The sequence below is a fragment of the Elephantulus edwardii genome, unplaced genomic scaffold (genome assembly GCF_000299155.1).
Source record: "Elephantulus edwardii isolate Elephantulus edwardi_28Jun2011 unplaced genomic scaffold, EleEdw1.0 scaffold00152, whole genome shotgun sequence".
Lineage (NCBI taxonomy): Eukaryota > Metazoa > Chordata > Mammalia > Macroscelidea > Macroscelididae > Elephantulus > Elephantulus edwardii.
The window spans coordinates 5,629,722-5,642,621 of NW_006399902.1; the positions used below are offsets into that span (position 1 = coordinate 5,629,722).

Genomic DNA, 12,900 nt, shown 5'->3' on the forward strand with positions numbered 1-12,900 from the left:
TAGCTAATGTTAGATGGATCTTAGCTGAAAGCAGGGAATACCAGAGGAATGTATATCTGTGTTTCATTGACTATGCAAAGGCGTTTGACTGTGTGGATCATAACAAACTCTGGCTGACTCTGAGAAGAATGGGAATCCCAGAACACTTGATTGTTCTATTGTGAAACCTATGCGTACCCCAAGGATGCATCCTATCTCCATACCTTTTCAACCTATATACAGAACAGATTATCCAGGAGGCTGGGTTCTATAAGGAGAAATATGGGGTCAAGATTGGTGCATGATCTATCAACAATCTGCATTATGCAGATGACACAACTTGACTTGTGGTAATAAGGATAGTAATTGTGGATCCAAGCGAGATAAAGCTGTTGACAGTTTGAATCTCCTTTTCATCCATCTTGACAATGCCTACCAGCCCAGTGGTAATAATCTTTGTTTTCCAGACATTGAGATGTAATCCATATTGAAGGTTGCATTCCTTGATCTTCTGCAACAAGTGCTTCAAGTCCTTCTCACTTTAAGCAAGCAAGGTTGTGTCATCTGCATAACACAGATTACTAATGTGTTTCCCCTCCAATCCTGATGCCACACTCCTCCTCACAGTGTCCAGCTTCTCAGATAATTTGCTTAGCATACAGATTGAATAGGTATGGAGAGAGAATACAACCCTGGCCCACTCCCTTCCCAACTCCAAACCACACAGTGCTCTGCTCTGTTTGCACAAGAGCCTCTTGGTCCAGGTACAACTTCCGCATGAACAATCAAGTGCTCTGGGATTCCCATTCTTCTCAATGTCAGCCACTACTTGTCATGATCCACACAGTCAAATACCTTTGCATAGACAATAAAGCACAAATAGACATTCTTCTGGTATTTCTTATTTTCAGCCAAGATCCATCTGACATCAGCATTCATATCCCTGGTGCCACAGCCTCTTCTAAATACTGCTTAAACTTCTGGTGGTTGCCTCCCACCCTAATGGCCTTGCAACTGGCTAATTATATCCTGGGGGATGATTATATGCATCATTATTTATCTACCAGCCACTGAGAAATCATGGCAAGTCAACTTAGGACATGATTCAATCCATGACAGCTGTTAACAGCATCCCTGACCTCTACTTCTTCTTGTTGTTTGGTGCTATCGAGTTGACTATAATTTATAGCAACTCTATAGACAACAGGTCTGAACTTTCCCCTATCCTGCATATCTCTGATACTCTCCAGCCCACTGTTCATTTGAATAAGGATGACAGAAAAATTGATGCATTTAAGCTGTGTTGTTGAAGAATAGTACCGAATAGTCTATGAACTGCCAAAAGAACAAACAAATATGTCTTACAGAAGGTGCAGCCAGAATGCTCCTTGGAGGCAAAGATGACCTAGCTTCATCTCACATACTTTGCACATGTTATTAAAAGAGGTTTTTCCTTAGAAAGGGACGTCCTGCTTGGAAAGGTAGAGGGAAAGCCAAAAAGAAAAAGATTCCTAAAAAGGTAGATTGATATGATAATGGCTCAAGTATGTCAGAAATGATGTGAATGGCACAGGATAGGAAAAAAATGTTCAGATCTGTAGTTCATAGGGCCGCTATGCTCAACAGCATCTAACAATGACATTGTTACAGTCGCTGTGCCAGTCCATCTTAGGATGGACTGATCCCTCCACCTTTCTAAACATGATGTCTCTTTCCAAAAACTGGCCCCTCCTGACAACATGCCCAAAGTATGTGAGATGAGGTTTCACCATCCTAAGGATCACCTTGGCTGCACTTTATTAGGTGCCAGTAACATCCTCTGACCTCCAACTGTAACAACCCAAATGCCTACAGAATTATCACGTGTCCCCAGAGCAGGCAGAGTTTAAACTACCCTTTATATCCCCCTTAAGAACTACTGTAATATATAAATTTATTGTCAACTGGCCGTTATTGAAAACTGAAAAATTGAAAAGCACTGTGTTGGGTTGGACAATGAATAAGGATGAGAGAGAGAGGAAAAAAAAAATTGATGCCTAACAACAAACAAAAAGAAGGCAATTTGGGTGGGAAGCAAAACCCTTATGCAGGTTGAAGTGTAACCAGTGTGCTCTTTCAAGGCAAGGATAGTAAAATTTCATTGTCAAGTATATTGTCAAGAGGGACCAGTCCTTGGAAAAAATATTAGACTTCAAAAGGTAGAGGGTCAGTGAAAGAGAGGAAAATTTTCAATAAGACAGATTGACACAGGGACTGTAAAAATGCGCTGGAGCATATCAGAGATGATGAGAGAGGTTGACACAGGATAGGGCAGAGTTCAGAGCTGTTGTTCATAGGGTCCCTATGAGTTGTAGTTGACTATACAACAACTAACAACAGTTGCTGTAAATGTAAATTTTCTTGGGGTGTAGCCCACATCACCTTTTTACTTTATAAGAGAAGGAGAGAAAAGTTAGCTGAGAAAGAGAGAACTGACTACCATAAACAAAAAAGAACTGAGAGTGGTGTATGATTCCTTTGGACTTGGGTTCCCTGAACTTAGAACTTCCTAGGCCCAGAGGAAGATCTATGTATGGCAAGACACGTAAAAATTAGCAAGGAATATCCGGCCTACAGATTTTGAAAGGAGACAAAGATCTAACCCCAGAGCCAACAGAGCACCCTGAATTCAGATATCTAGCCTCCTAACTGTGACAAAATATGTTAAAGCCATCCTTTAGTGATATTTGTATTCCAGCAGCACTAGAAACTCAGACCACAACCTAAAATGTTAATACACAGGAAACCCCAGGGAGTTGGAACTAACTCACAGGCAGTGACTTTGGTGAGTTTATGCACTGACCTAGAGCCTTTGATTTTACACTCTTTGTAACTGGATGTGAAGATACTCCTTAATCCTCTTGAGTGCCTGCATCAAGGAGGGAACTTTGGAGTCAGAAAGGCTGAGTCCTGCCATTTTGTTTCAGTATCTCCAGAAGTCCAGGCTGGGTTTAGAAGGGGTCGTGGTACTAGGGATATTGTTGCTGATGTTAGATGGATCTTGGCTGAAAGCAAGGAATACCAGAAGAATGTCTATCTGTGTTTCATTGATTATGCAAAGGCATTTGACTGTGTGGATCATAACAAACTGTGGCTGACTCTGAGAAGAATGGGAATCCCAGAACATTTAATTGTGCTAATGCGAAACCTATACTTGGACCAAGAGGCAGTAGTCGGAACAGAGCAGGGTAACACTGCATGGTTCAAAATTGGGAAGGGTGTACGCCAGGGATGCATCCTGTCTCCATACCTTTTCAACATGTATGCAGAGCAGAATATCCGAGAGGCTGGGCTCTATGAGGAGAATTGTGGCATCAGGATTGGTGGAAGGTCTATTAACAATCTCTGTTATGCAGATGACACAACCCTGCTTGCTGAAACTGAGGAGGACCTCATACACTTGCTGAGAAGGGTCAAGGACTGCAGCCTTCAGTATGGACTGAGGCTCAATGTCAAGAAGACAAAGATTCTCACCACTGGACCTGTTGGCAGCGTCAGGATGGATGGCGAAGAGATTGAGAGTGTTCACAGTTTCCGTTTGCTCGGCTCCACAGTCAACACTCTTGGCACCAGCAGTCAGGAAATCAAAAAGCATATCGCTATGGGAAAGTCTGCTGTTAGGGACCTCTCTAAAGTACTCAGGAGCAACGGTGTCTCTCTGGAGACTAAGGTGCACCTGATACAGGCCATGGTCTTTGCAATCGCTTGTTATGCATCAGAGAGTTGGACAATGACTAGGGAGGACAGAAGGAGAGTGGATGCCTTTGAGCTCTGGTGCTGGAGAAGAGTACTGAATGTACCATGGACTGCCAGGAAAACAAACAGATTCATCTTGGAGAGGATTAAAGCAAGCTACTCCTTGGAGGCAAGGATTCTGGGGCTTCGTCTGACATACTTTGGACTTGTTGCCAGGAGCGACGGGTCCTTGGAGAGGGACATCATGCTTGGGAGGGTGGAGGGACGGCGCAGGAGGGGAAGACCCTCTATGAGATGGATTGATTCGGTGACTGGGGTAATCAAGATGACTGTGTTAGAGGCAGTGCGGTTGGCGCAGGATTGAGCAGGGTTTCGGGCTGTTGTGCATAGGGTCGCTATGAGTCGCAAAGGACTCGACGGTACTTAACAACAACAACAACAACAACATCTCCAGTGTGCAGACGACATTCAGAAATCGGTAAAAGTGAAAATTAAATTGAATTATTAATCATATGTAGGGAGCCCTGGTGGCATAACGCTTATGTGGAAGAGAGTTTAGTTTTGGTTTATTTGGCACGTGATTCAACAGTTCATAAAGGTCTGGACTTCATCATCCTTATCTGTAAAATGGGGATAATAGGTGGAGTTGGCAGAGGCATGTTATTTAGAAAGTGAATGCCACTCCTGCTTCTAAACCTGTCATGGTATGTTCTTGTTATGTGCCGTGAGTCACCTGTGATGTATAGTGACCTTATGTACAGCAGCTCTGAATCCTGCCCTGTCCTGAGCCAGTTTCACTAACTCCGACACACCAACCCCCATTGGCCCAGTTACTGTATCAATCCATCTCATCCAGGATCTTCCTCTCCTGTGTCCACCCTTCTGAGCATCATGTCCTCCTAAAACCAATCTCATGGCCTCGTGCCCAAATTAAGTGAGGCGGAGCTTCAAAATCCTAGCCTCCAAGGAGAGACTTGGTTTCACCCTTTGCAAGACACATCAAGGAGATTAATGAGAGCTCTCAGATCCCATCATGTGTGACTCCGTGGGTTCCAGACACTGTGTGTGTAAGGGGGTGACCCAGTTCGAAACGCAGACGCCGAAGGAGATTTGAGACTGAAGATATCTTTTTCGGAAAGATGAGATTAAGGTAGATAAAAAATTAGTAAAGCTATATTGCACGGTGCTTTCTCCTATTATTTAGCCCTCCTTTATACCTGCTTTTTAACTTAGTTGCAGTCCCTTCCTTAGCTGAGTGGCCTTGTTAAGTCATTTTTCTTTTATGCTGTTGTTAGGTGACATGAGTCCTTTCTGACCTTACATATGTAAGAACGGAAATGCTAGGTCCTGCGCCAACTTCATAACCCGTTGGCCGTGTTTGAACTCATTGTTGCAGCTACTGTGTCAATCCATCTTATTGAGGTGTTCCTGCTTTTCGCTGACTCTCTTATACCAAACATGTCTTTCTCCATGATACTCTGCACAGTGAGAGGAAGGAGGAAGTCTCGCCATGCTGGTTTCTTAAGGAGCGTCTAGTTGTACTTTCCTCTAGGCCTCAGTTTATCCTCTATAAAATTATAAAATTGGCCTCTGATCTCCAAGCACTATTACAACGACAAATGGCCCTGCGAAGTTTACAGATCTGCTTTCCTCCCCCGGGACTAATGGTACGGTCCCTAGCCTGCTCCCCACCCCCCTGTTGAGGACCTTGGTACAGGCCCAGGGGGCCTCTGCCGCCTCTGAAGGCTGCCCTTGCCCCCTGTCGAGTTCCGGGCCGTCTCTGCTCAAGCTGATTGGCTGGAGCCGTGCCCGGGCTGCGCGGCTATAGGTGAGCCCGGGGGGGGAGGGCGGAGCTGGCTGGGCGGAGCTGGCGGGAGACCCGCCCCCTCCCCCTGGGTCGGCCGCTGCGCGGAGCTACGGGCTGTAGAGCAGACAGACCGACTGACTGAATCCACTGGAGGCGAGCAAGATGGCGCAGACTCAAGGCACCAAGAGGAAAGTCTGTTATTACTACGATGGTGAGCACCGTCCTCGCGGCGGGGGCGGTGGAGGGAGGGCGGCTTAGGTCGGGGAGCCCTGAGGGACGGCTGGGGCGATTGGGGGGGGGCTGATAGACGAGGCGCTCCAGACTGAGGGAGGAGGCTGAGATGGAGGAGGACGAGGCTGCGGGAGGAAGGAGGACGGCGCTGAGAGAAGAGGCTGAGAGGAAAGGAGTTCGAGGCTTGAAAGAGGAGCCAGAGGAAGGAGGATGAGACTGAGGGAGGAGGAGGAGAGAGAAAAGGAGATAGAGGCAGAGGGAGGAGGCTAAGGGGGGGGGGTGTCTGGGCGAAGGCTGAAGTAGTCGGGAGGGTGCTACAAAAGTCTGATGGGGAAAGTTTGTGTGGGACTTTTAGAAGGGAGGCCGAATCTGATGGATACAGTGGCAAGGCCATTTATTCCCATTGGGAAGGCGCGAGTCTTTTTCTCTAAGCTGCTTTTATTCATCTTTTTATGTGAGGGCTCTGTGGGAATCGCCAACTAGTGGTCACCAGCTCCTTCTCTCCCCCGGCTCCCCAACACTCCTAGGAATGGAGGCCCCCAGGATGGGATGCAACCCTTTTGAGACAGTGAATTCCTTTTACAGAAGTCTGTTTGTGCTTCATAGCTATTAGGTGCTGGGGCCGAAGGATGAGCAGGTCACACTTGCCACCTTCAGCTCACAGTCGAGAGGAGACAACACCGAATTACTCGCCATTATCACTGTTGGGATACGGCTCAGAATTGAGCAGGGAAGAGAACCAGCCAGCCCAGCCTAGGGGGTGAGGGGGAATTGGAGGAATAGGAGCTTGTGGCTAGGCACAAGGGAGCTCTGGTGGCCTAGTGGTGAGAAGCTGCGTTGCAGTCACAATGGCAGGCAGTTCGGATCCCCCAGCTGCTCTGCGAGAGAAGGCTGGGCAGTCTCCTTTGGTGCAGTTTGTTGTTATTGTGTACCACTGAGTCGAAACGGACCCATAGCTGACCCCCCCCTAGTGGGTTTTCAGAGGGAGTTAATCGCACGGGAGGAGATTCCCCATCCTCCCACAGAGAGACGGGTAGCCTTGAACCGCGTATCTTCAGGATTGCAGCACAGCTTCTTATCAGTAGGCCTCCAGAGCTGCCTTTGGTGTGATTTACTACCTCTAAAAATCCACTGGAGGGTCTGCTATGAGTTTGTTCCCACTCAACAGCGTATAAGAAGCCAGGCACAAGAAATGTAAAGATGACACCAAGTTTTGGGGCAAGACAGGACAAAAACAACCCTTTTGCCAAGTTGAGTCTTTTGGGGTTCTTAGTGATCCTATAGGACCGAGTAGAACTGTCTCACCAGGGTTTCCAAGGCTATAAATCTTTACAGAAGTGTTGTTGTTGTTATGTGCCGTCGAGTCGCCTGCGACTCATAGCGACCCTATGTACAACAGCCCTAAACTCCGCTCTGTCCTGTGCCAATCGCACTGTCTCTGACACTCCCATTCCAGTTATCCCAGTCACTGAATCAGTCCACCTCATAGAGGGCCTTCCTCTCCTGCGCTGTCCCTCCACCCTCCCAAGCATGATGTCCATCTCTAAGGACCGGTCTCTCCTCACAACATGTCCAAAGTAAGTTAGAAGGAGCCTCAGAATCCTTGCCTCCAAGGAGCCACCCGGTTTAACCCTTTCCAGGACAAATCTGTTTGTTTTCCTAGCAGTCCATGGTACTGTCAATACTCTTCTCCAGCACCACAGCTCAAAGGCATCAATTCTCCTTCTATCCTCCTTGGTCATTGTCCAACTCTCTGATGCATAACAGGTGATTGCATTACAGAAGTAGACAGCCTTATCTTCCTGTGGAGTGGCCAGTGGGTTCAGACCGCCACCCTATTGATTAGTAGTAGCCAGTTAACTACTACACTCTTCAGATTCTTTAGGAGGAGGGTAGCACCTTTGAAAGCTGGTAAGTGTACATAACCCTAAAGGCATCAAGTTGGTAGCAGAAGGTAGAAGACGGGAGCAGGAGTAGGGGAATGGTTGCAAGTGATGAGGTTGGAGAAGTAAATAGGGCCATGAAGGGCCAGGTATGCTATTCCAGAGAAGTGATATTTTCATCTGAGAGCATTTATGAGCCAATGAAGTTTTATCAGATTTACAAGAGAACTTACTCTGAGACATACATGCATGAATTTAGGGGCTCCATGGGAGAAAGACCTGGAAATATGCTTTTGTAAAGATGGTATCCCCAGAAGCCCTTTGGGGCAGTTCTGCTCTGCCCATTGGGATTTCTGTGAGTCAAAATGGACTTAACAGTATCTAGGATAAGGAAAAGGCAAGAGTCCAAAATTTCTGGTTTGGGCAACTTGATGGTGGGTGTCGAGGAAGGTCATTTAAGTTATATAACCAGTTCGGCTTTGTTTTTTAAGCAACATCTGGAGCTCTCTGGGGAACAGTTTAAAACGGGAGAGAATTTTGGTAGGTCAGCAAGCAGATGATAATTTTAATCAAAGAAAGGTAGGAGACCATTGAGAGAGAAGATTCTCAATGAGATGCATTAACACAGTGACTGCAACCGTGGACTTGAGCATGGCAGAGATCTTGAAAATGCCACAAGGTAGGACAGGATTTTGATCTATTGTTTATATAAACGTTGCTGTAATTCATAGTCAACTCAGTAGCACGAAAATAATGGATAGGGTGTCGTGCTGCCATCTTAAAGGTGAGCTGTTTGAATCCGTCTGCTCCTTAGAAGAAAGATGGACAGTCTCCTCCTATGTACAGGTTACAGGCTGAAAATCTTCTGGAGGGTCCTCTATGAGTAAATACCAACATCAACAAGGAGTCTGTGATATTTTTACATATAAGTACATATGTATCTATTTTAAGCAAAACTGTAGCTCATGGTAGGCTTCTAGTGACTGTTTTTTTTTCAAATAAAATTTTTATTTCATACTGGTTTACTTATAAAGTTCATATGTATTGTTTTTCACACCGGATCTTTCCCATTTGAATATTTGTTTAATAAATTGTTAGATAGAATGATCAGAAAGGTCAGTAAACCAGGAATTTTGGGTTACAGAATTGATAGAAGAGTGATCACTTTTTTTTTCTAAAGAAGTTTTTTTTTTTAAAATTTTTATTTTATTATTTTTGTGTGAGTGTACTGTCAAATCAGATCTGATTGGCACAGGAGGAGATTGTCCCTCCTTCCCCGGCAGAGCATCTTTTGGATTTGAACTGGGCACCTCTGGGATTGTAGTTGCAGCTCCTTACCACTAGGCCACCAGAGCGCCCCTGAGTGTTCGCTTTCTAACCAGCACTGTTTCTTAGTAGAGTTTGGAGCAGAAGCTAGATTGCAGTAGACTGAGGAATAAATGGATGAATGAAGAGGTGACATTAGATTGAATCTTTTTTTGTGTGCTGTCAATCTTTAGCACTGGAAAATCCTTGGTAAAAGACCAAACATGGATATTTTCAAGGCTGACACTGGTTAAATCGTTTTTAAGAGAAGCTTATGTAGAGAGCTCTGGTGGTCTAGTGGATTGACAGTTAGTTGTATTGCTAACCCAAAAGTTGATGGTTTGTATCCACCAGCTGGCCTACCTGTGAGAGAAAGATGGCCATTCTTCTCCCATATAGTTTACAACCTCTGAAAACTCACTGGAGGGTCAATATGAGTCAGTTCTGATTCTGGGGCATTGAGTTTGAATTTTGAGGTTTTATGTAGAACAGGAAGAAAGGGTTCTTAATAAATAGGAGATAAAGTAGCTGGAAGCATATTTAGATTTAAAACAGCCAGGAAGAATGATGAGATTTGAGATAAAGGAGAGAAAGGGAGATGGCTGGAGCTTTGTGAGATTAGGTAAGAGGGAAACCAGAGTCTTAAAGAGAACATTTTTTTTTGTGACAGGAGGGTAAAGGGGAAGAAAAAGCTCAAATGTAAATAAGTTTAAACATGGGAAGATGAGAATATTGAATAAGATCGTAAGATGAAGAGAGTATTTTCTTTCCTGAGAGTGAGGGAAGACAATTGGGAGACTAGGAAATCTGGATGAGAGAGGGAATAAATCTAAAGGATTGTTGGACAGAGATAAGGTCCCATTTGAGACTGGATTATATGATTTGTAGCTGTCTCAGTGTGTAGGTGTAGGATTACTTTTGTAAGCAAAGGAAGAAATTTATTAGGAAAAGTACTTTGTAGAGGGAGACCTAGAGAGACAAGGCACCACTAGCCTGTCTGATCTCAGCATTCTTAATTTAAAATAAGTGGAAATAAAAAGACTACAGTCTCTGGGGAAGGGGTCAGACTTGAGTACTTCTTAAGAAATGATGCATTTTACAGTGAGGTTACTAGTTTGAACTTTGCCATCTAGGAACTTTATAATAATTAGATTAACCACTTTACCCTTCAGAGAGACTTTTATAAAATGAAAGAATAGTAGTTTCTGTTATTATAGAAATGAGAAAACTTTTACATTTTTAATATAGTATCTGACAAGGATTAATTCTTGCTATTTCTTCCCTCAGTCTCTCAGTAGCTGATCAAAAACTGTTAAGAATGAGGTACCACCCTTCTGTACTCCTTTAGCCTTCTAGATAAGGTATCTTAGTTCCCCACGTCTGAGTTTTGAGTGCATACAGACTTGATAGGCAAGTGAGTTGGTTAGGATCAAAGCCCTTACCAGGCAGTGGGTGAACAGGAATCTAGTATATTATATAGTAATTTCCCTGTGACTACTGACAGCCCACAAATTGTTCTGAACCTGCATCCCTTTACGACCCTATTCTACCCGTGGTTGGTAAGGTTGTTCAAGGGATCCTGGGAACAAATTGTCTCTCTGGCTTGTAGCTTTGGCTAAGAGCATACTTCCTGTCAGAAGTAAGAGGATGAAAGATTATTAGGTAGGAATGAAGGAAATCTGAAAAAAATACGCACTTTAGTTAGTAGTAATGTATCATTTCTTTTTGATTGTAACCAATGTGCCTTAGGAGGTACAGCACAAAGTGTATGTGGGAATGCTTATATTGTCATTGTAATTTTTATTTAAATTTACAATTTGGATAAAAAAGTCTTTTTTCAAAAGAAATATGAGCTCTGAAACATTGAAATGTTTACTTATATCTCATTACCCCAGGGCATGACTATGATAGAAAATTAGTGTGTGACTTGAATACCCCAGAATGAATTGCTCTCCAGAATAGAGCCTGTTCCTAGGCTATCATTGTCCCTAAGAAGTTGAGGGTTCCCCCCCGACTCTCTTTCCTTACTGGCTGCTTAAAGCTGTGCTTCATCCTGATGGGCTCTAAGAAAAGATCTTTGTGTGTGTAGTTCCCTCACTTTTGGGACTGCTGAAGGACTTTTCTCCCAGGTAGACTCAGAGCCTTCCAGATTAATTGCAAATTGAAGTAGGCCCCTAGTTTAGCTCTTAGTATACTGTATTTGGAGTGAGCAAATTTGATTCCCTGATTACTCATTAGTTATGTGATCCTGGACAAGCACTTTGTTGAATCACTAAATCTTTATTTAGAGTTTCCGTTAAATATATGTTCAGGATAGAACAGGGTTCAGATCTTTTGTTCATAGGGTCACTATGAGTCATGCTCGATGGCACCTAAGAACAACAACATTATATAGGGTATATTCGTCCTTGCCTTCAAGGAACACTCAGTCTTGTGGAGATAGATATGTATGTAAATAAACTATTAGTTGTCAACCCCATGCACAGTGGGACTAGAAGGATATGATCTTTTGGGTTTTCCTTGGCCAGTTTTTCAGAAGTAGATCTCTAGGTCTTGTAGATCTTCAAAGACTGTCCTAGTCTGGAAGTTCTGTTAAAACTTATTCAGCCTCATAGCAGTACATGAGCCTCGAATGACAAATAGTTGTGGCTGCGAGTGAAGTAAATTGGCTGGAAATCAAACCCAGGTTTCATGCATGGAGGGCAAGAATTCTACAACTGTTCCTTCAAACACAAAATAAAATTTAAGTACTATGTGCATATTGCATGTGGAAGAAAAGACTGTTATGATCAGGAGAGGGTTTGGGACTTGAGCCGGGTTCATCAGAGGATGAGTATCATTCTAGATTGAAAGAACAGTCTGAACAAGGTATACTTTGATGGGAAGGTCATATTAATGCCATGTTCAGGATCCTGGCAGTAATCTGATATATCTAGAGCAGGGACTGACAAACTCTTTTGGTAAAGGACTCCATAATATATGAATATATAAAGCTTTATGTATTAATAGAGAGAGCTCTGTCCTACTTCTACATCAAACCTTATGGCTATTCATATCTATCAGTGGCTCCAAGGGAGAAAGATGAGCAGTTTCCTCCTATGTGATTTACAGTCTCCTGAAAACCTGTTTGGAGGGTCGGCTATGAGTTGGTTCCAACTCAGTGGCAGTAAGTGAGTGCTTTGCACTATATGAGTGGGTCTATGTTGCAACTCCTTTACTTAGTTCTGCCAATAGCATGGAAGCCATAGACAATATATAAAGTAATGATATTCTGTATCCTTTTTTTAATTTTTAAAATATGCATTATTCTTTAAAATTTTATGAAAACAAGTGACCAGTGGATTTGACCCAGGGCCATGGTTTGCCAATTCCAGGCTTGACCAATAAAAGAATGTATATTAAAGGAGAGGGATGGTGGTAGGAGATGAAATTGGAAAGACAGATTCCTAAATCTTTGAGTGCTAGGCTACTGCAGTTATTCATTACATTTTATCCTGTAGGAAATGAAGAGTCATTAAGGATTTTTGAGCAGGAAAGTGTTATCAGAGTTGCAGATTGGAAGATAACTCTGGCTACCAGTGTGTTCTTTGGTTTTTTTTGGGTTTTTTTGAACAGTTTCTTTTTTGTTGTGTTTTTGTTGGGGTTCTTTTGTTTGTTTTGGTTTTTGTTTTGTTTTGTACTGTGACAAACTGTGGCTGACTCTGAGAAGAATGGGAATCCCAGAAGATTTTTACCAACTTTTACAATTGGAGATTGATTGAACATGCAACCAAGGTGCATTGATAATAATGGGTGACTGGAATGCAAAAGTCGGGAACAAAGAGGAAGATTCAGTAGTTGAAAAACATGGACTCGGTGACAGAAATGGAGCTGGAGAGAGAATGATCAAATTTTGCACAATCAATGACTTATTCATAGCAAATACATTTTTTAAGAGGCATAAATGCAGGTTATATACCT

The 12,900-nt window shown here is 43.4% G+C and overlaps 1 protein-coding gene across 1 annotated transcript in view; it reads left to right on the forward strand.

Moving 5' to 3' along the window:
• The first annotated feature begins 5,673 nt into the window (after positions 1–5,673).
• Positions 5,674–12,900, forward strand: part of HDAC1 (histone deacetylase 1) — a 53,880-nt gene continuing 46,653 nt past the window's right edge. Inside the window, exon 1 of the mRNA XM_006894963.1 lies at positions 5,674–5,732. Coding sequence (XP_006895025.1) covers positions 5,684–5,732 — 49 coding nt within the window. The 5' untranslated portion in view covers positions 5,674–5,683. The remainder of the gene's footprint in view (positions 5,733–12,900) is intronic.